General features: G+C 43.9%; 2 protein-coding genes across 2 annotated transcripts in view; one reads left to right on the plus strand and one right to left on the minus strand.

Moving 5' to 3' along the window:
* Nucleotides 1-7515: 7515 nt before the first annotated feature.
* ITGAE (integrin subunit alpha E) overlaps nt 7516-19696 on the minus strand; it is a 58056-nt gene continuing 45875 nt past the window's right edge. The window contains exons 24-31 of the mRNA XM_006922207.3: nt 19573-19650; nt 19000-19063; nt 18805-18912; nt 15341-15397; nt 14938-15033; nt 13741-13836; nt 9745-9855; nt 7516-9461 (exon numbers count right to left, since the gene is read on the minus strand). Of these exons, the coding sequence (XP_006922269.1) occupies nt 9369-9461; nt 9745-9855; nt 13741-13836; nt 14938-15033; nt 15341-15397; nt 18805-18912; nt 19000-19063; nt 19573-19650 (703 nt within the window). The 3' untranslated portion in view covers nt 7516-9368. The remainder of the gene's footprint in view (nt 9462-9744; nt 9856-13740; nt 13837-14937; nt 15034-15340; nt 15398-18804; nt 18913-18999; nt 19064-19572; nt 19651-19696) is intronic.
* Nucleotides 15518-18570, plus strand: HASPIN (histone H3 associated protein kinase). Its single transcript, XM_025040092.1, has one exon. It carries the CDS (start codon nt 15602-15604, stop codon nt 17960-17962), a length of 2361 nt encoding a protein of 786 aa, XP_024895860.1. The 5' UTR covers nt 15518-15601; the 3' UTR covers nt 17963-18570.

Genomic DNA, 19696 nt, shown 5'->3' on the forward strand with positions numbered 1-19696 from the left:
GCCTAGCGCTGCGGGGTGCGCAGGGCCGCGGGGTTACTGGTGGAGCTGAGAAACCACCGCGGGAAGCTGGGCGGGGGCAGCGCCGAGCCGTGGACTGCGACCTTGCCGCCACCTCTTCCCCTTCCCTGAACTGACACAATGACACCAGCGGACTGTTTGCCCGACACTGGCCTGGGCAGGCACTGCTGGAGGCCGGGGACCGCACATGCTCCAGCTGGAGAAAATCGCAGGCGGCGCGGGAGGAGCGAGGAGATAAGAGGAGAGAGTTCCTTTTAAAGCAAACCGCCCCTCCCCCCCCCCATTCCAAAGAAATCCCAGTAGTTCTTCCTATTAAATAGATGGGGAGACTGAGGACAGGGGAGGGAGGACCTATAGTACAGGAAGTGGAGATGAAGAGGGGATAAAGAGCATTTATGGGTAAACACAACAGGTTTCTTGGTTTTTCTTGCTCCCCGAGGGAAGCCGGGAGAGACTAAACACTTGACAGTCTCATGGCTCCTGTGTCCGCTGTAATTCGTACAGTGGCAGCTACAGGCAGGTGTAAAACCCCACACTCCCTGAGGAGTCAGTTGCTAAGCAGGTCCGAGTGCCCACTGCATGCAGAACACCATGTCTGGGGCAGATGGGGTAGGGTGGGGAGACACAGGCAACCAAGGCTCAGGATCAAAAAATAGGACTGCAGAGAGGGCATGCACCAACTGGTTGAAACGTTCCCAAAGCAAGAGATAGACCTAGTCATGGTCGCTAAGACTGTAACCCTCACATCCAGTGACATTAAATGAGAGGTAGCAGGAGCAGGGATGAGGGAGGGCATCTCAGAGATCAGCCACAGAGGCAGGGCCTTCCCTGTGGGCTCACTCTTTGTGTGTGAGGAGCTGTGCTTGCTCATCTTCTGCATCCTGCCATCCTGCCATCCTGCCATCTACCAGAAGCAGTTCTGCTTCTCTCTCTGGTCTGGCCTTCACAAACAAATGAGAACTTCCTTTTCCTGAACCATAGGCTCTGGGAGTTGGAAGGGACCCCAAAATTCACCAGATGTGATCCTCTCCAAAAGTGAAAGCCCAGGGCGGTAGGTCTCCAGTTTTAGTGCACATGAGAATCATTTGGAAGAAAAATGCAGATTCTGGGCCCTGCCACTAATATTTTCATTTGCTAAATCTAGGGTGAGACCTGGGAGTCTGTAGTTTGCTCTCTAACCACCATTTGGGAAGCACAGATCTTCACCTCTTTTTATCAATTTCAACTCAAATGTCGTTTCCTCAAAAAGGCCTGTTATTATTACCAGCCACCAAAAGTAATCCCCACCCCAATCACTTTCTAACCCATGACCTCTCCTTATGCTCTTAGAGCACCTGTCACTCTTGGATGTGATCTCTTTTACTTATTGACTGTGTCTCCCACTAAGACCATAAGCTCCAGGAGGGCAGGGGCCTTGCCTTTAGACATCTCTGCATCCCACGCTCATCGATAGGCTTGCCATGTAAAAGTTCAGTACATATTTGTTGAGTGAACAAACTCAGGCCTGATTTTTTAAACAGAAAGGGATTGGGAGCTACCACTCCATCCCAGTCATGACTAGGGATTGTAGAAGCCGAATCATCCTGGAGGAAAGGCTTGGGAACTGTAACCAGAGTGAGCTTCCTCACTTTCCTGCCAGCCTCTTCCTCAGCCCTCCCCTCAGACAGCTCTCCAACACTCAAGAGGAGATGCAGCTCCAATAAGTGATATCACACCTATGAAGATGCCCTCAACCTGAGCCCCAGGGGAAGGTGGCATTTCGGGATCTCACAGTCTGGCCTGGAGAAGGGCTCCAGGGTGGAAAGCATCACCCCCACAGGGCCCCCACCCTTGTACAAGCAGCATATAGGATGCTGCCATGTTGGGTCTTTCCATTCCCCAAGGGGGTTCCAGGTTTTGTGGCCTCTTTGTTCTGCTAGGGGATTCCCCAGAGGCCAGGCCTTCATTTTGCAGATGGAGTAACTAAGGCCCCAAGTCACAGAGCAGAGCATATGATTAGCCCCAGTCCAGGGCATTCTCCTCTGCTCTTACTTCCTTAAACCTTTACTGAGTACCTACTTACTGTGTGCTGCTGGAGAGGCTGAGATGTCAGGCCTTCTGTTCTCTATGGTTGTCAAAACTGTCCCTCTGGCTTCAGAGGAAGGGCTCTGCTCTCATTTGCCCTGCAGTATGGTCAGCCCCTCCTGAATACCCCATGGCCCAGGCTGCAATTTCTGACAGAACTATCCTGAAGCTTTAGAGACCACACCAGGGATGACCAAAGGGGAAAGAGCTGTTCTCAAGGTCAGGCCAGACTCCTCCTGTGGGCTCCCTCACAGCATAGCTCTTAGACTACTTGGGTAATGATGTCAATTTGCTGGGTTATGACCAGCATATCGAGAGAGAGAGAGAGAGAGAGAGAGAGAGAGAGAGAGAGAGAGAAAGAGAAAGGAGGAGAGGGAAGAAATCAGAGTGTGTTTAAGAAAGTAAGGGTAGTCATGGTTTCGTGAAACTTGTTTGACATATGAGTGTGTACATATGATATTATAATGTGGAATCTATTTCTTCCTGTGGGTCATGGTCAAGACAGTGTGAAAAACACTTCTCACAAGCTGCAAACCCTAGTATCTGCAATCTACCTCCTCATGGCTGGGGCCAGCTCACCAGCCCACAAGGTCAGACCCAACACCCATTATACCCAAAGCAGAAGGGGTCACAAATCCCCAAAAATAATACAGTTCTTGAAATAGAGGTTCATACTTATTTACACATAGTGAATGTGGTTCTATTTCCCACCCTGCAAAGAAAGAAGGCTTGTGCAAGGCCTAGAGGTAGGAGATTTGAGACTGTCCCAGACTACAAAAGGAGGTCAACACAAGGCCTTTGAGAACTATCTGTAGACGCAGCATTCCTTCAGAGCTCTAAGTATTCTGGATGGCCCAGAAGAGACAAGAATGGGAAAGACATGGCATGAAAAAGGTTTCACAAAGGGCCCCACAAAGCAATTTATCTTTTAATTTTTCTTCTGCTCTGGCAGTCCTGCTATGATAAACACATTCCATTAATAGACATTACTGGTCCATTTAAGAAGTAGCAGATGCATTATTAATATCATTTCGATACAGTCAACAGGAAAAAGGAAGCTCCTTTCTGTGGGAAGCATTTCCAAGTCCATCAAAGCCTGTGTGACCCATCTTAATTGATGGGTAGCTACTCATTACTTAGTTCTCAAAATCTGACCTGGGGAAAAACTCTATTGAGGTATCGAACACTTAAAGGGAGTAAAAAGCCAAATGCTATTCTACTGGGCACTCGGAAGGATAAAGACTAAAACTCAGGTCAACCACACCCACAGAGCAGTGACAACTCAACACACACACACCTCAGCGAAAGCTCATCTTTTTCTTCCTCCTGCTCCCTGAAGTGGTTTCCCCCCAACCTTCATGAAATTCCTCATATCCATCCCCTCCTCACCACTCTCCTCAAGTTCACAGGCCTGTAATGGTACTCAAACAAGAATGAGTAGGAAATCCTCATAGAAACACTGCTTGTTCTTCATTGCAATTCCCCACCTGCCCCTCCAGCCTCACATGCCCCATTACGCATACTCAGCTTCAGGGAATTGGTTTACATGCTTTATCATTTCCCGTACTTCCCAACTTCCATGCCTTCGCACAGGCTGGTCTCCCCTTAGTCCTTCATGGCTTCAAGGCTCAGCTTACAGGGGTCTGTCTCCTTCATGAAAGCCTCCCAGATCCCTCTTTCTCTAAATTTCCAAAGGACAGGATTTGTACGATTTAGGGAGTTACAGTTGGGTACATATCTTATCTGTCGTTTCGGGCTACGAGGGCAGGAAAGGGCTTTACCACTCTTTGTACCATAGGATCTTCATAAAGTATGTAGTCATGGAAGCTTGTGAAATGACAAAGGAAGGGGAGGAGAAGGAGACAAAGGAGATATAAAGAGGGAGAGGGGGAAAGAAAGGAAGGGAGGATGGATTGATTCCCGATTACCCTGCCTCTGCCATTAGCCTGCATATTTAAGCGTCTGAGTGACTAAGCCTTTATTTTTGTGTATATATTCATAGAGTTCAACAAAAATAATTCTACCAGAGCATTACGTTAAATTTGTCTCCTGAAGCAACTTCTTAGTCATCAAGACTCTAAGTCTGTGCTAAGGGCTACCTATTGATACAGTGTAATCAGAGGAACAAACCCCAACCTCATAACTAGTATCTCACATGGTGCGGCCCTTACATCAAAATCACCTGGAATGCTTGCCAAAAAAGCAGATTCCTAGGCCCAAGCCAGGCTAGATCAGCAGTGCCTTTAGTGGGCGGGGCCAAGGAACCTGAAGAGCTGAGCTCCACTGCAACTCTTCTGCTCAGCAAAGTCTGAAAAACACCATTCTACCCGTGCTGTCGCCTCTGCCTTGTCCAGTGTATAATGAAGCTTTTGTGAAGCAAAACAAAACAAAACAAAACAAAAACCACAACATTAGAACTGCAGATCCAAAAACCCGCTACTGCAAAAATGTCTCTGCCTTATACCAGCCCTGTAGGCTTGGGCAAGTGTTTCCTCCTCCATAAAACGGAGCCAGTACTGCTGGAGGGATCAAGATCAGCTGAAAAAGTACAAAGCCCAGGGCAAGCCACATGCTTTTTATTAAATAAACCGGAGTGTATAGTGAAGGAAGTCTGTAAAATTGGATAGAAAAAAATGTTACTTATTTTTACCACCCTTTAACTGAAATTTAACATCTCCTTTAATTAGGAACATGGGCAACAAACTATAATAGGATTAGCAGTACCCCCATCTTAATATCAAGAGCAATTACAAATATTTTCCCATTATCTCACAGGTATTGTAAATACCTCAAAATACGTTCTAAGGTCATCACTACTTTGAAAGTAGCATAGGTCTATTGGCTTTCAGCTCAGAGGGGACCAAGGTGCAACTTTCTTCCGTTGTCCCAAATCGAAATCTGGGTTCATTCTACACCAGCTGCCTCCACCATGCTTCTGAAGTTCAACCCCAATGAGATAATAGTCATATACCAGAGGTGCACCAGTGGTGGAGAGGTTGGTGCCCATCTGCCCTGGCCCCCAAGATTGGCCCCCTGGGTCTGTGTCCCAAAAAGTTTGGGGGTAACATCAATAACGCAACTGGTGATTGGAAGGGGCTGAGGATTAAAGTGACCATTCAGAACAGACAGGCCCAGATTGAAGCAGTACCTTCTGCCTCTGCCCTGATCAGCAAAGTCGTCAAAGAACTGCCAAGAGACAAAATAAATAAATAAATAAGCACAGGAGAAATATCACTTTTGATGAGATCGTCAACATTGCCTGACAGATGCAGCACCAATCTTAGCTAGAGAATTCTCTGGAACCGTTAAAGAGATCTTGGGGACTACCCAGTTTGTGGGCTGCATTGTTGATGTCCACCACTCTCATGACATCAACAGTGGTGTAGTGGAAGCCCAGCTAGTTAAGAACTACAAAGGAAAATATTTCAATTAAAGATCATTCAATGACCAAAAAAAAAAAAAAGGGTAGCAAAGTTATTAGACCCGCTGTTCAATACATTATTAAAGAAACACATATAGCTCCATATCATGAAATTTTTTTTAATGTTCTGATCATGTTCAACATAATTGGTTCTTTTTAAACTTTTATGTGTTTAAAAACAAGCTGATGAATGGACAGATGAAGAAACACATGATAAAGCAAGCAAAGTAAAACGTTAATGGAAGAAACCAGGTGTTCACTGTAAAATTCAACTTTTCTGTATATTTGGTCATTTTCATAAGGGAAATAATCTGAGAAGGGGGCCCTAGGCTTCACCAGACTGCCAAAGGGGCCTATGGCACACACAAAAGTTAGAAAACCCTGACTCAAAGGTGCTAGGGTCCTTAACCAGCTAGTCAATCTACCAGTGAGCTCTTCATCCGGGAGGCAAAGGACACTAAAACCCCAGTGTAGAATTCTAGGAATTAGACTGCTAGCCTTTTCCTAGACCAGGAAATCTAAAAGGTTTGCTAGTTCAGGCCCCCTTCCCAGGCCCTGGACAGAAGAGGAGTTATCTCCAGAGACCACGCCTTCCATCCCCAACCATTCTGCTCTCAGGATTGCATCTGGCTATAGGGTTCTAGGAGTTGGCCAGGTAGACCCAGAATCCTCTCCTCCGGGAGGGAAGGGAGGAGCAGAGCCTCCAGTTGGCTCTCCCGGAGGCCTGCACTGTGGTCCTGGCTTCTTTGTGGTACTAAGGAAGAGTTCCTCTTTTAGACAGACCACCAGTAATGGCTACCGCTTCCTAATGTCCACCAGTGAATCTGCAAGAATCCCCCATTGTGGAGGGCACATTGCTCCCTAATTCTAAGTCAAATCACCCTTATTTGCCCAGAGGCTCTGAAGTTCAGAAGGAGAAATGCAGAAGATGGTACAGTTCAGAAAGAGCTAATGAGAAAATATGGCCAGATTTTGTCAAGAAAGGAAAAGTAAAGCCTAGAGCATAAAAAAAAAAACAACACCCCCCCCCAAAAAAAAAGCCTGTCGTCTTATTTCACAGGAAAACATACGGTTTTGCCAACAATTAAAGGAAAGTAAAGATATCATTATATACCCATTAAGCAAAAAAACTAAGTGAAAACAGAGATCCCAGGACAGGTTCTAGCTGCTGATATCCATGTAACGTGGTTCAGTCCTGCTGGGAAGCTATTCGGCATTGCATAGAGATTATAAAAATGTCTTTAATTCCACTTTTGGAAAAAGCTGAAAGAGCTTCTTTACAAACTGTAAAGAGCTAGGCAAATTTAATTCCCCATAGACATGTTAATCCAAGGTACCACCTCTCCCTATTCCCAGTCCCACCCACATTTACTCTGACGTCATTCCTTGAAAATGGTCACAAATGGTAAATATATGATCCTCTTTATGTAAAAAAAAACTAAAAAATCTCTATCTTGTATATGTACGTATGTGAGTACTATTTACAAACGCACAGAATATGGCCTGGATCACACTGATCAGATTAGCAAAACACTTAAAATTTGATAATGCCCAGTGGTGGCAAGAGCATAGAGTGGCACTGTCATTCTAAGCAGGAGTATAAACTGGTAAAAACTTTTTGGAGGTCAAGTCGCCATCAACTACCAAAATTTGCTCGTAATTATGCTAGTAATTGTGCTAGGAACTTACCCATCAATATTGCCATCAACTATCAAAATTTTAAATGCTCGTAATTGTGCTAGTAATTGTGCTAGGAACTTACCCATCAATATACTTGAAAAGCACACCAGGACACATTTAAAGATGTTCATCACACATTTTCTTTGTAATTAAAAAAAAAGGAAATGGGAATAACCTAAAGATCCACCTGTAAGGACTTAAGTAAATTCTGACATATCCACATATAAGAGTATATTATGGAGCCGTTAAAAAGAATGAGGTAGATCTGCAGATTTTGCTGTTAAAAGATATCTAAATTCTATTAGATGAAAAAACAAGAGGCAAAACATGAAACAATTTAATGCCATTTGTATATTTAAAAAATTTTATGTTGATATATGCATAGAAATATTTTAAAATACCTGAAAAACTATTAACAGTGGTCGCTTTTGGACAGGGAGATTAGATATGGGAAAAGAGAGACGTTTTGTTTTTTGGACATCGTTGTGCTGTTTCGAATTTATCATTTGCATAATGATAAAAAATTTGAGCTTTCAATTGTGGTACTGATACAGGAACAAACAGATCCATGAAACAAAACTAAATTTCCAGAATTCATATATGGACATATATGTGAACTTCATAACTGGCAAAAGCAGAATCTCAAATCATCAATGAGCACTTCACTAAATGATAGAGACAACTGTTATTCATTTGGAATACTAGACTCAAGATCATCAAGAAAACAGAAACCACTCTAGGTATTTCAAGCAGAAAAGGGTTTAATACAGAAAATTAGTTTCAAATTTGTTGAAAGGGCTGCAAAATAAAAACAGGAGAGCTGGTATCACCCAGAGGTCGGGTCAGGAGTTGCAGGAAGCCACCACCACTGCTGGAGCCCACTGTCATGCCGCTGCTCGGGGGCTTGTACTCATCTGCCACCACCACTTCCAGAACCAGAAGAAAGCCTTCTCCCATCTGTCCACCTTCTAGTCTCATGCAAACCTTCTCACTGGCAAAACCTAAACTAGAAGCCCACTGCAAGGCAGTCTAGGAAATGTTTAAAGCTTTCCAGCCCCTGTGATACAGAAAGCGTGGATAAGCAGAGAAGGTAGTTAAGTATTTCAGTAAGTGGTGCTGTGAAAGTAGTTACGCTTCTGAGGAAAAAAAAAAAAAACCGCTTAGGTTAAATCCTTAATTCACATCTGTATACACATAAATGTCAAAGAATTAAAATTCAAAAGAAATAATAATGAAATCATCTGAATTAGATAAAGACTGATTACACAGATTACTTTCTATATTACATACTTCTGCACCATTTAAGTTTTTGCAATGATTTTTATAATCCATGAAAACAAAGACTGTTCTCAGGAGTGGGGAGATGTCAAGCTTTAACAGCATGGGCCGTAAAAATAAGATATTAAGAGCCAAGCCGGCCTGTAAATAAGCCTTAATCTCTGTGCCTCCAACTCCCAGGCCAGGTTCCGTCTCCTGCTGTGGACAAGTGCTCTCTCCTGGTGACAGTATTTACTAAGGAATGAAAGTCTCCCTGAGCAACTAAGCAGGAAGCCAGTAAAGGACTGGCACAGTATTATTTAGGAGACATATTCATACATACAATAAAAATGAAATTACAGAACAAAATCCTGGTCTTATTTTCTTCTCCCTCCCTAGTTCCTATTTGATGACTTTTGTTTTTCTACTTTTTATATTTGTTCTAGAGTAGTTTTTCATGGCCTGATTTGAAATAGTAGGCAACAAGATCTTAGGATCTTGAAAATACCAGTCTAGGAATTGCTTATAACTACTGCCTTCCCAAGATGTATTTCATAGAACACTATTTTGGGAGATGTTAATAGTAATGCCAAGAAAAAAGAATTCTCAGGCAAATAAGGTTGGGAAATGCTGTATAACCTCCTCTTGGAGGAAAAAAAATCACAAAGTATATTATATTTGCATATTAAAAGCACTTCCATAAAGAATACAGTTTAACACTATTTAACACCAAATGTTTCTCAAATTTATTTTTCACAAAATGGAGGCACTTTTGAGACAATGTATTATTAAAAAACAATAGTCTACAAACAATTTCTTAGACTCTTCTCTTGATCATCCTGAAGGAAAAAGTAATTAGTATGACGTCAAGTCTCTAGAAGTTCGAGGACTGGTTGATATTCTCTCTCAATGAATGAGGAAGCTGGTTCTAGTCTTCTGTGAGTAGATTCTCTGATTTCAGCTGGGCCTTCCTTATGCTGTCCAAGTTCAGTTGTTGATATTTTCTTTTAAAAAAGCCACACTAAAACAAAGGGAAGAAGCCCAAATTACAGACCTAAGATATCTATCTTAGAAAACCATTTATCTGATTGTTGCCAAAAGAGCCCTTATACCTCCTCTGCTTCTCAAGCTTTCTCTGAAATTTCTCCCAAATGATACAGTCCTACAACACCCATCTTAAGTGCTGCCTTTTCCACAAGATTTCCTGGTACTCATTTCCTGGCAGTTGCTCTAAGTCAGGGGCTGACTGTCCCAGAAAGGACTGTGCCCAACACCAGAGCCTTTATGAACAGTATAGAACTGACCTTGAATAGGATGACTATAATGAGAATCAAAACCAGAAGGCCACCAACACTGCTTCCAATGATCAGAGGCAAAGAAAGGTACGTCTCATCTTTCAGGAAGATGACAGTGATCTAGAAAAAGACAGATCATCCAATAAGTCAAGTAAAGCAAATGAGAAAAAAACTCCCTGCATTATTTTGAGCCAAATATGTGTAGAGGCTTACCAGTGCCAGGGTACGAAAGCCTGAACTATAATGGATTGCTGGAGGCTCACTGTGGACAACTCTGAGAGTTAAAAATTCCAGTGAACCCAAAAATTTACCTCCAGGAGCTTAACCAGGTTCTGGCAGGGGGAAGGAAAAAGGAACCATTTTGAGAGCTTGTTTGGGGGGTCCGAGCAGGGGAGCACAGCTACGCATATGCTCTTGACTGAAGAACGGTCCTCTCCTCTATCGGGAAAGGTCATCTTCAAGCACACAGCTTCCAGAGGGACACACATGGAGAAATCGGGGAGGAAAGGGACACTCACCGAGTCAGCTGAATCGACCCTGGTGATCAATGGGGTGAAAGATGTCGCAGCCAGACTGCCCTCCCATTCAAAAAGGAACCATTTTGAAATAAGCTAGAGTACTCCATTCTTCTTAAAGAGGCCTGCTCTCAAGGGAACTAGTTAGCCACAGCCTAACCTACTGGGGTATTATTATCAGAGCCTAACAGACCTGAAGGAAGGGAAATACCCACCTAAGCCCACTCTAGCTATCCTGTCCCACCTAAGGGGGTTGAAAAAAACTGAGAAACAGTTGTGAAGTTCACAGTCCAGAGATACAGGCTCACTAAAAGACTGAGGCCTACTTGTAGGAAGATTTACACTTCCCCTCCCCCACATTTCACCACGTTACTACTAAAAGCCTATTTACGGCAGTTCTTTTTACCTGATATATCATGTCAAGCTATCGAGAAAAAATTACCTGGCATACCAAAAATCAAAAAACACAATTTAAAGAGACAGAGCAAGCATCAGAACCTGACATGGCAAGGATGTTGGGATTATCAGACTAGGAATTTAAAACAACTATGATTAAAATGCTAAAGACTCTAATGGATAGACAGTATTGCAAGAACAAGGACAAAAACAGCTAAGCAGTATAAGTGGAGAGATGGAAATCCTTAGAAAGAACCAAAAAGAAATGCTAGAGATAAAAAATATTGTAACAGAAATGAAGAATGCCTTTGATGGGGTTCATTAGTAGACTGAACATGGGTGGCTGAGGAAAGAATCTCTAAGCTGGATAAATCAACAGAATTCTCGAAAAGCAAAGAGAACAAAAACTGAAAAGAAAAAAAAACAGAGCACAGTGAAATTATCTAATGACTAAAATACTTTATAGAAACCATTTTGTTTTCTAATATAGACAAAGAGCTAAGTCTGTCAGGGGATTGTGACCTTGTTAAGGATCGTGACAGTGTAACGGAGGGTCCCAAAAGGATTAAGATCTCTGGGTTTTAAAGAATACTGACAAAATTAAGATTCTATATCCAGCTATGTCATTACACATCCTTGAGCCCCAAGCTCATCATCTTCAAAATGATAACCTATTTTAAATGATCTCTAAGTTCTCCCCAACTCTGTTCTGACAGCTCTTTTTGAGCTTGTACAAATCCCTAAAGTCTATGAATACATTTTTCCCACACAAAAGATATTACAAAGATATGGTCTGCTCTTCACCAGACTAAAGTGTATATTACTTCAGACACACGATAATAAATGTAAAACAGCATGCATGGGTAAACTTGTAGAGCTCTTCCATTAGAAACCATCCCCAGCACCATTGTCTAAAAGCTCACTCCATTTCAGAATCTAAGCTCTCTTCTCACTGATAGGACTCAGCTAGAAAGCTGAGGGGATGTGCTTCCCAAGTGAGATCCAGATATGGCCTTCCCAAGTTGTGGTCATACACCAAAGGGCCACTAAACGTCTCTGCCTGCCCAAAACACTGAGTTTCTTTCATGCAAGTGTTTAAGGTCTGTAATGCTTTGGAGAGAAATTCTGCATCGGAGTGGATGGCTGGACAAATTTATCTTTAAGATCTTTTCTAATTAAGTTACAAATGCTGGTTACTTCCTAGGGTTGACCTTCTATAGCTGAACTTAACAAGAGTTAAGGGCCTTGAGAGTAGGAGGGAGCAAAACAACAAAGAGGGAGGAAGACTAAGAAGAGAGCTCGCTTTTTCTTCTACAGAAGAGTAAAGTGTGGGGAGGGGGAGTATAGGAAAGTAATGGAAGAAGTCCCAAGGTGATAGTGGTGGATAGTCAAGATCTGAGTAAAAGAAATCCTCCTATTTCTCAAAGCCTCTTCCCTTTTCCCTCTTGCAAACCCACGGGTTTCTAAAGTGCCCCAAAGCTGCCCTGGTAGAGGTGAAGGGAGAAGCAGGCCAAAGGATATCACTGCATATAACAAACACTGATCGTGGCTTACTCGACAGCCATTCTCTCTTTTTAGATTTTGTTCAGAAATAATAATTGGTCTAAGCTAATCATGACAAAGCTATTCCCCTTTGACAGTAACTGACGTGAGATCCGGTTCCCACTATTAAGATATAAGGAGATATGTGCTGGGAGTTTTTAGGAAAAATTTCCTCCCTGAAAAGAGAAAGCATGTAAAGAAAAAATCCTTTTGCTACTGACCTCTTGCTTCCTATTTTGTATTCTGCCATGTGAAAATATAGCATTGGGAAAGGTGGCAGCTTGGTGCTGGCTATGAGGGAAGGCATCACCAACACACAGATGTATGCACAAGATTCAAAGGAGCTAGCCGTTGACCCTGGTCTGCCTCTCTCACTAGAAGAACAACATAATGCCTTTACAGTACAGGAGTCTTCCCTTACTTGATGCTGAAATGTACTTGGATACACAATTATTTATACTCACAGATTCATTATAAGTCAGGTACTTATTGTCGGGAACTACTTAATACTTTGCTTAGGGTACTGAATTTAAAGAAAGGAAAATAATTGAAGAATCTATACTGTAGAAATAAAAGCATCAATTAAGTAAGGGGAGAAGTATATAAATAAATTATTTAAGAACGTGCATATAGAGAACTGTTAACAGTAACTTCTTTTGAAAAGAGGGAGTCAGGGGTGTGGGAAGTGGGCAATGAAGGAACCATTATTTTTCATTTGGTATCTTTCTGTAAGGCTTAGATTTTTTTTTGCCATTATTTCTATTTTTCAAAAATCTGGGCAGTGAGATAATGGGGCACATCTCTTTCTTCCCTACCATTTCCTGGATTATAAATGCTTAAAAATAAAGGAAATGTTATTTCTGACATGTCTAGAGAACTGCTTTCTCCTCCTCCAGGGAGAAAATCAGAGGACCTAATAGTTAGCAATCCTGTCTCACTCTCTTGACATTCTCTCTAGTAATGAATCATGCCTAACTAAAGAGGATGATCTCTGAAGCCAGCAGCACATCTAGGTGAGTGTCAACAAGAATGACAACTAAGGGGAGCACACATAGATCACAGAAGGCAGTTTGTCTTGTAGTCATACTTCTGCAAAACAAATCCCAAACGTTCTAGTATTTAGTCTAAGACTCGTCAAAGGGAATATGCATTCCTGAGTATTCTAACTTTTTAATACTGTACGCAAACATTGATACTACATACTAGGAAGAGAGTTAATACATACAAAAAATAACTTCTCATTTCAGAAACTTTTTTAAAAAATACCTTTTACAGATCAAAGTATATGCAGCTGTCGATTCCAGCCTAATTATTTCAGCTTAGACTTACTCAACTTAGGCCTCTTTTCAATAGCTTCATTTCACAGGTGGAAAAACTGACAAAGGTGACTAGCTCAAGGTCACAGAGGCAGCTGGTGGCAGAGTCAAGATCAGGTGATAAGACTGAAAAAAGGAATAGGGCAATAGCAAAGCACCTGTACAGGGGCTCCAAGGCTAGGCACAGTTTTCCTAGGACACTTACCCAGAAAAACCATAAAATAGCCAGGGATTACCTTAGTTTTATGGTTCTCTGCATTCAGCCCCTCATAAAGAGATTTGTTGAAGGATATTTCACCAAGGATCTGCAGTTCAGTTACATCTCTTAGTAACTATAAGAGGGAAGGCAAGAAGAGGAAATGTTTTAGACATGGACTTGTTCACCATCTTTCCTTTAAACGTGTTCCTCCTCTAGTATTCCTTAGCCTAGTTAATGGCCTCAGCAACCATAGTTATCCAAGCAAGAAACCTGCTGTTATTTCTCAACTTCTTTTCCCTCACTCTTTACCTCACATAACACCCTCACCCACCCACACTCCCGCCTCAAGTCAGTTCTTAACAATTCTTCCATATTTTTGAGTCTCTTTGCAACTGTCCCTTTTTCTCCATCCCCATAGCTACTTCTTCAGTTTAGATCTTATCTTTCTCACCTGAATCGCTGCAAGACGTTAAACTAGATCATAGTTCTCACTTCTGAATGAGTGATCAGGGAAGCGCTAAGAGGGTAACATTTGAGCTAAATATAAGAAGAAACCACACACATGAAGATCTGGGAGAAGAACAGTGTCATACAGAAGGAACAGCAAGTACAAAGGTCCTGTGGCCAGAACAATAATCTCAACGTGGAGGAACAGAAAGGACAGAATAGCTGGAGTATAAGAAGCAGGAAAGAGGAGAGTACTAGGAGATTAAGTTAAAGAAGAAATCAGAGACCGGATCATGTAGTTCCTTGCAGGCGACCCAAAAAGTATGGATTTTAGTCTAAGTGTATGCAAAAGCACAATGTTTGCTTTTAAAAGATAGCTATTATGGTGAAGAATGTTTAGACAGGGTATGGCAAGAGCAGAGACAAGAAGAGCAGATAGAAGTTGCTGCAATTGTCTGGGCAAAAGATGGGGGCTGGAACTACAACAGAAGCGGTGAAGATGGAGAGAACTGAATGGATATATAGAACATATTTTGGAGGTGGAATTCCAGAGCTTGCTGCTGGAATAGATATGCGGATGTAAGAAAGAGAGGAATAGCAAGTAATTCCTAGGATTCCTACTAAGAAACTGGAGTAGTAAGTAACCCTGAGTAATTGGGTAACAGGTTGGGGCAGAAGGTGGATCAGCGACATGTTATATTTGAGATGCTATTATCTTTTCTAGGAGAGACAGGTGTCCGTGAGCTGCAGGATAATTAAATCTGGAGCATTTCTCAGTCTCAAGTACCTGCTCAGACTGACTCAAGGAGAGCTCCACAGCTACGGTTACATTTTCTTTATCCGAAGTGATGGCACAGCTCACTGAATGCCATTCCTCCACATGCTGTAAAAGGAAAGCCTAGTTAGCACAATCCCTTTTCATATGGAAAAGCTGGAATTTTAACACTTAGCACCCACAGCACCTTAAGATCCCAGAGTAAGAGGGTGTGAGCAGTTTCGGCGTTCACCTTGGCTTTAGCAAAGCCGCAACCTGGCAAACGTGACCTAGTGAAGAGGTTAAAGAGGGCCTTGGGTCTGCCCTGCATGTGCTACTTTTCTGGAAAACCTCGTTAAAGTAGCATCTGGGCCTCTCATGTCACCCAATTCAGAACCTGCCCCCTCCCTCGGCCTCTCGGGATCACCGCGCTCACCTGAACCGGATCGCTCCCACAAGCGCGCTCCTGACTCTGAGTGCACACAGTGTACGCCTGAAACGAGAGCCATTCCCGCAACGCAATGAGGAAAGCAAACTGCCAGTCACCGACGCCCTCCCAGCTCCCGCGAGAACCGTCGTGATGCGCGTGCGTAAGACAGGGCGCTAGGACCCGGCGAGCAGGCCGGCGGGCGGGTGCGTCAGCGTCTGAAGGAAGTCTCGCGGTGTATGCATTCGAATCGTTTGGCGGGTGACGAAAATGGCGGCGTCACTCCCGCGACTCAGGAATCGGCTCTTAAGAACGTATGGGACTGCGGGCGGCTGGGGGTTGCGGCGGCGGCCAGGCCGGGCAGTTGCTCAGTGGTTCCCGCCGCAAGATCCGAAGCGTTTCTTCAGCAGCAGCAGTAGCAGCAACGCCAGCAGCGAGGAACCCTCGCAGTCTGTCGCTTCCGACGATTCTGATGACCCCGACTTCTCCGGCAGCCAGGTGGGTCAACGGCGGAGGCGCGCTGGCGGTCGAATCTCCAAGGACCGGCCGAGCCCGATCGTGACCCCAAGACGCCTGAGGCTGCGATCTCGGCCCCCGCAGAAGTGCAGCACTCCCTGCGGCCCACTCCTACCGCCGCCCTTCCCCAGCAGCAACCCGGGCCGCCTCAGCCCGGACCTCAGTGTGTGCAGCCAGCCAAGGGACGGTGGCGAGCTGGGCAACAGTGCCTCTCTGTTCAGCCTTCTGGCCTCTCCCGGCCCCGGCTCTGCGTCCCCAGAGCCAGGAGACAGTGTCATCTGTACTGGCCCTTCCGCTTTTCCGGATGCAGCCTCTAAGGTTCCCAGAGACTCCCACCTCCCAGCCGCTTCTCTGGACCAACCACCTCACCCCTGCTCCCAGGAGGCAGCAGCGGGAGGAGGAGGAGGGTTCACCGGGTTGGCCCACCAAGCCTGTGCCAGCCTCAAGTCAGTTTTCTTGAGTGTTATGGACTCAGGAAACCCTGAGGATTCTGAGTTTGGGGCAGATGGGAAGAATATGAGGGAGGCCTGCTGTGAAAGGGAACTGGTGGGGAAAAGGATGGACAGCCTAGGTTTATCAAGCATCCATAAGAAGAGGGCCACAGACCAGGACTCTTGTCAAGAGATTGAGGCTCAAGGGGCTGTACAGAGAGAATATGAGGAGGCCAGTGGATGCCAGGGTTGTGTTGTACCTGGAGAAGTCAACAGACCTGAGAGAACTGGGTCAAGCCAGAAAAGGAAACATCAGGAGGCAACAGAAACCTCCCTCCTCCATTACCACCAGTTTAAAAAGAGCCTAAAGGTAGAAAAAGACTCTTTCCTCACCCAGGACCTGACTCATTTACAGAATGACTGCTCTTGGACCAAAGCCAGGGCTTCCTTCAGTTTCCACAAGAAGAAGGTTGTGACTACTGTGTCAGAAGCATGCAGCAGCTACGCCATTGCCAGTTCTCTCTCTGGCTCCCTCATATCAGAATATTCAAACCCTCCTGTCACGAACAGAACAAACAGTGCTCTGTCCCCTTGGCACTCCTCTTCCATGTATTTGCTAACCCCCTTAAAGACACTACATGTCACAGACAAAAAGGCGTCTGATGCTGAAAAGGTTTACAGGGAATGCAACCAGGAGGGTCCTATCCCCTTTAGTTACTGCCTTTCCACAGAAAAACTGGAATGCTGTGAGAAGATTGGGGAAGGGGTGTTTGGCGAAGTATTTCGAACAATTGCTAATCATATACCTGTAGCTCTAAAAATCATTGCTGTTGAAGGACCAGATTTAGTCAATGGAGCCCATCAGAAAACTTTTGAGGAAATCCTGCCAGAGATCATCATCTCCAAAGAGTTGAGCCTCTTGTCTGATCAGGTATGCAACAGCACCGAAGGCTTTATTGGGCTGAACTCAGTGCACTGTGTTCAAGGATCTTACCCTCCCTTGCTCCTCAGAGCCTGGGATCACTATAACTCAACCAGAGGGTCTGCAAATGACCGCCCTGACTTTTTTGAAGAAGACCAGCTCTTCATTGTGCTGGAATTTGAGTTTGGAGGGACTGACTTAGAGCAAATGAGAAAGGAGTTGTCCTCCATAGCTACTGCAAAGAGCATTCTACACCAAATCACCGCATCCCTTGCTGTGGCAGAGGCATCACTGCACTTTGAGCACCGAGACCTACACTGGGGGAACGTGCTCTTAAAGAAAACCAGCCTCAAAGAGCTCCACTACACCCTCAACGGGAAGACAAGGACTATCCCCAGCCGTGGACTGCAAGTCAACATCATTGACTACACCCTGTCACGCTTGGAGCGGGATGGGATCATGGTTTTCTGTGACATTTCCATGGATGAGGACCTATTTACAGGTGAAGGTGATTACCAGTTTGAGATCTACAGGCTAATGAGGAAGGAGAACAACAACTGCTGGGGTGAATATCACCCTTATACTAATGTGCTCTGGCTACATTACCTTACTGATAAAATTCTGAAAGAAATGACCTTCAAGACTAAATGTAACACCCCTGCCATGAAGCAAATGAGGAGACAGATTCTGTATTTCCATAAGACAATGCTGAACTTCAGCTCTGCCACAGACCTGCTCTGCCAACACAGACTATTTCAGTAAATCAAAGGTACCTTCGTGCCCCAAACTGAGAGGCCACTAGCCTTGACACCTCAGGTGCAATCTCTATCCCAAGAGCAGGGTGGAATTCCCATTCTTCCATGTTTTCAGTCAGCTTTTCAAACAATTTTGTTTCCAAATGGAAACTGAAACGTTTGTGGAAATATTTAAACAAGAAATGTTCTTAAAATACAAACTACACATGAGAACAAGTGTTCACAAGTTATAAGCCCTCTTTCAGCAGAGTCCATTCTGTAAGTTTCCATATTTTCATTTTCGAGCCTTAACACTTTATGTAGCCTGAGCAAAAAAAAAAAAAATTCAAGAAAGCCCACAGCCTCAGCTGTCTTACTGATCAGAGCCTGTTACTGTAGGTATCATAAGGCTGGCATTGGGAGCCATACTACAAATGAGTCAACAGAACAAAGAGGCTGAAGCAAGGCAGAGACCAAGACAGACTGGAGGGAGAGAGGAAAGGAAGGTGGTAGACAGTTTACAGGGAGACATTCAAGGAAGGCCACATGTTTATCAAGCTCATTTGCCAATCAAAGAAAAGCAGAATTTATCGATTTTCAACGGGAAAATAAATGTCTCCATGGCTACTAAAAAGGTTTGGATTTTTGCTTATTTTTTATCAAGGGAGGGAAAACTGTAATGTTGCTTTAAGAGCTGGGTGGTTGATGTTCCTTCTAAACATGACTTTGGTAATTTACTCCTAATGTGTTCCCAAATTAACTAATCTTGTTTTTACTCCTTTTCTAGAACTCTATAGTTTTTATACCTTTGATTATTCACAGTTGCTCTGGAAAGAGAGAGAATTGTGATAAAAAACCGCCTCTAAATACCTGAGTCTTTGTCAGGTTCTTCACTCTTATAAGCTGGAGACCTTGTAATTTGATTGGAACACAGATTTGAAGCTGGAATTCGGCTCCAAAGACATTTTCCCCATGTATCTGCAGAGTAAAACCAGAGAGTGGAAAGTCAAAGTTGGTGTTGCTTTGCCACCTATAGCTTTGCAATGATAAGTACTAAGCACTTACATTGAAGAGGAATTCTTTGTGGTCAGAAAGCCCCTGGCTTGTGTTCATGTACATCACTGATGGTCTGCAATTGAGAGGACATGTGTTAGGCCTCAAGGCCCCCTTCTTGTTTTAAGTGAACCTGAATGCCACCACTTGGATACCCTAGGACAGAGGGCACCATATCCTTAAAAGGAATCAAAGCTAACTGTCAAAATGTAAAGTGGTGGTAGGACAGCTGGGATTAGGTAGAATATTTGAATTCCATGTATTTGGGCTGGTTCTGTGTCTATCATTCTTCAGAGTGGTCTTCTTTTTCTCCTTCCTTCTCAAGCCCATGGCCCCTCTCTTCTTCCCTCAGCATCATGACAGTACCTTTTTGTAGCAAGACCATTTGGCACTGCTCCTTTGATTACTACCGTGGGATTATTAGGACCCAACTGTTAGTGCCAGAGAGATCAATGGGAGCCTGGATTCTAAGCAGCCTCCTTTCAAAGAAAGGCAGTGCTCACATCCAGCCTGACCACCAGTTCCAATCACAAGAGAGAATACCTGAAGCTGTTGCACAGGTGTTGGCCCCTTAGAAGTACTTACTTGGGAAGAACTGCAATGAAGGCATGCCTGTATTGAAGGCTGTGGGTCTCTCTGACCAAAGATCTTCTTTCATTGAAACTAGGAAATAAGTGTCAGTTCACAGCACACCTGCTTTGTACATATG

Source organism: Pteropus alecto, unplaced genomic scaffold, assembly GCF_000325575.1.
Source record: "Pteropus alecto unplaced genomic scaffold, ASM32557v1 scaffold398, whole genome shotgun sequence".
In the NCBI taxonomy this organism is placed as follows: Eukaryota; Metazoa; Chordata; class Mammalia; order Chiroptera; family Pteropodidae; genus Pteropus; species Pteropus alecto.